Source organism: Chiloscyllium plagiosum, unplaced genomic scaffold (assembly GCF_004010195.1).
Source record: "Chiloscyllium plagiosum isolate BGI_BamShark_2017 unplaced genomic scaffold, ASM401019v2 scaf_68684, whole genome shotgun sequence".
In the NCBI taxonomy this organism is placed as follows: Eukaryota; Metazoa; Chordata; class Chondrichthyes; order Orectolobiformes; family Hemiscylliidae; genus Chiloscyllium; species Chiloscyllium plagiosum.
The window spans coordinates 5,160-8,146 of NW_025203031.1; the positions used below are offsets into that span (position 1 = coordinate 5,160).

The 2,987-nt window shown below is 55.4% G+C and overlaps 1 protein-coding gene across 1 annotated transcript; it reads left to right on the forward strand.

The window, feature by feature from the left end:
* The first annotated feature begins 495 nt into the window (after nucleotides 1–495).
* Nucleotides 496–2,512, forward strand: LOC122546256 (glutathione S-transferase P-like). The gene is made up of 3 exons (XM_043685038.1): nucleotides 496–691; nucleotides 1,627–1,730; nucleotides 2,309–2,512. Exons 1-3 carry the CDS (start codon nucleotides 496–498, stop codon nucleotides 2,504–2,506), a joined length of 498 nt encoding a protein of 165 aa, XP_043540973.1. The 3' UTR covers nucleotides 2,507–2,512.
* The last annotated feature ends 475 nt before the right edge of the window (nucleotides 2,513–2,987 follow it).

Here is a 2,987-nt window from a genome sequence, read left to right on the forward strand (position 1 = left end):
ACGGCCAATCCACCCTAACCTATACATCCCTGAACACTGTGTGACAATTTAGCACGGCCAATCCACCCTCACCTACACATCCCTGAACACTATGGGGCAATTTAGCATGGCCAATCCACCCTAACCTACACATCCCTGAGCACTATGGGACAATTTAGCACGGCCAATCCACCCTAACCTGCACATCCCTGAACACTATGGGACAATTTAGCACGGCCAATCCACCCTAACCTACACATCTTTGGACTGTGGGAGGAAACCCACGCTGACCCGGGGAGACTGTGCAAACTCCACACAGACAGTCGCCCCGAGGGTGGGATCGAACCTGGGACCTTGGTGCTGTGAGGCAGCAGCGCTAACCCCTGAGCCACCAGGCCACCCACTTTCCTGCCATCATAATTACCCAGATTGTCTCTACTTACAGACGAACCCACCCTGTGTCGCCCAATTAAATGTATGCAGGGAGGTCAGACTTGAACCCAGGTCTTTTAGTCCATGGTGGGGGTGGGGGAGGATTTTGAAATGCCAATGGACAGCGAGCGCGCTGTGCACAATTCTTCATCTCTCACCACCTCACCCACCGTCCCTCCGCATTCCTTGCAGGCGTTCGGACAGCTTCCCAAATTTCAAGATGGCGACTTAGTGTTGGTACAGTCCAACACCATCCTGCGCTACCTGGGCCGTCAGCACAGTAAGTACCCGCACCACCCCCTCAGGCCTCGTGTACGGGCTCCAATCTGACTCCGCGTCGTCCAATCACACGCACTCCGCCCAACCCGTCGTCCAGACTTCAAGTCGGGCGAGCGGGTCGACGATTGAGGTCATTTCCGAATCCACGCACTTGTTTTGCTGCCTTTTCCCTCAGGGTGGCTGAAGCCTGAGGCCTACAGTTCCCCGCCTGACTGAGGCCTACTGAAGGTTGAAGCCTGAAGTCAACTTTTTATTTAACTAAGTGAAACCTAGAGTCTGTTGTTCAGGACTGGCTGAAACCTGAGGCCTGCTGTTCCAGACTGACTGAAGGCTGAGGCCTACTGTTCCAGACTGAATGAAACCTAAGGCCGACTGTTTCAGACTGGCTGAAGCCTGAGGCTTACTGTTCCAGACTGAGTGAAGCCTGAGGCCTACCATTCCAGACTGAGTGAAGCCTGAGGCCTACTGTTCCAGACTGAATGAAACCTGAATGGGGTCGAGGGAGTGGTGCTGGAAAAGCACAGCCGGTCAGGCAGCATCCGAGGAGCAGGAGAATCGACGACTCGGGTGTCGTGATGAAGGGCTCCTGCCCGAAACGTCGACTCTCCAGCTCCTGGGACGCTGCCTGACTTGCTGTGCTCTTCCAGCGCCGCACACTCTCGACTCTGACCTCCAGCATCATTCTCCCCTGAAACCTGAACGGCTACAGTTCCCGACTGGGTGGAGCCCGGGACTTATTGCGTGGATGGCTAAAGCCTGCGGCCTACGCAGCCCCACCAGCTCAGGCTTGAGGCCTAATATCCCGGAGTGGCTGAAGCCTGAGGCCTACAGTCCTTCATTTGCCAAAGCCGAAGACCCACTGAGTTCCAATGTGCCCAATCATTGTCTGACAACGTTGAAGGCAATTATTTTAATATTTCCTTTGTTTTGCTCAAGACCTCTACGGAAAAAATGTGAAAGAAGCCACATTAATTGACATGGTGAATGATGGTGTGGAGGACCTACGCATTAAATATTCAATACTTATCTTCAAAGACTACGTGAGTAGTATGTGTTTTTCAGGAGGCTATGGGCGAGACTTAGATGGGTTACAAGAATTCCATGTGAACATTGCAGTGATATCAGTCTGACAGTGCAGCCCGACAGTGCGGCCCGCTCTCAGCACTGACCCTCCGACAGTGCGGCCCGCCCTCAGCACTGACCCTCCGACAGTGCGGCCCACCCTCAGCACTGACCCTCCGACAGTGCGGTCCCGCCTCAGCACTGACACTCCGACAGTGCGGCCCTCCCTCAGTACTGACCCTTCGACAGTGCGGCCCTCCCTCAGCACTGACCCTCCGACAGTGCGGCCCGCCCTCAGCACTGACCCTCCGACAGTGTGGCCCGCTCTCAGCACTGACCCTCCGACAGTGCGGCCCTCCCTCAGCACTGACCCTCCGACAGTGTGGCCCTCCCTCAGCACTGACCCTCCGACAGTGCGGCCCTCCCTCAGCACTGACCCTCCGACAGTGCGGCCCTCCCTCTGCACTGATCCTCCGACAGTGCGGCCCTCCCTCAGCACTGAGCCGCGTAGTTTTGAAGGACAGATGTAACATTGTTCCTTGTCATTCTGCCTCAGGAAACCGGCAAAGACGCTTTCGTCAAGAATCTCCCGACGGAACTGAAACCCTTTGAGAATATTCTGAAGAAAAATAACGGAGGGAAGGGCTTCCTCGTGGGGAACCAGGTCTGGACCTGCACACAACACATTCACCTGCAGCTGGAGCTAACCCCGGGCTGTCCCTGTCCTGGGGGTGTTTCATGGGGGACAGTGTAGAGGGAGCTTTACTCTGTATCTAACCCTGTGCTGTCCCTGTCCCTGGGAGTGTTTCATGGGGGACAGTGTAGAGGGAGCTTTACTCTGTATCTAACCCCGGGCTGTCCCTGTCCTGGAAGTGTTTCATGGGGGAGAGTGTAGAGGGAGCTTTACTCTGTATACAATCCCGTGCTGTCCCTGTCCTGGGAGTGTTTGATGGGGGACAGTGTAGAGGGAGCTTTACTCTGTATATAATCCCGTGCTGTCCCTGTCCCTGGGAGTGTTTGATGGGGGACAGTGCAGAGGGAGCTTTACTCTGTATCTAACCCCGTGCTGTCCCAGTCCCTGGGAGGGTTTGATGGGGGACAGTGTAGAGGGAGCTTTACTCTGAATCTAACCCTGTGCTGTCCCTGTCCTGGGAGTGTTTGATGGGGACAGTGTAGAGGGAGCATTACTCTCTATCTAACCGGACCCCGTGCTGTCCCTGTCCTGGGAGTGTTTG

What these genes read in the sequence shown, in the direction of transcription:
- LOC122546256 (XM_043685038.1), top strand. Translation starts at nt 496, where the DNA reads ATGGTGGGGGTGGGGGAGGATTTTGAAATGCCAATGGACAGCGAGCGC. An exon ending in CTACCTGGGCCGTCAGCACA is followed by an intron (nt 692 to 1,626) that starts GTAAGTACCCGC and finishes GTTTTGCTCAAG; the next exon opens with ACCTCTACGGAAAAAATGTG. An exon ending in TACTTATCTTCAAAGACTAC is followed by an intron (nt 1,731 to 2,308) that starts GTGAGTAGTATG and finishes ATTCTGCCTCAG; the next exon opens with GAAACCGGCAAAGACGCTTT.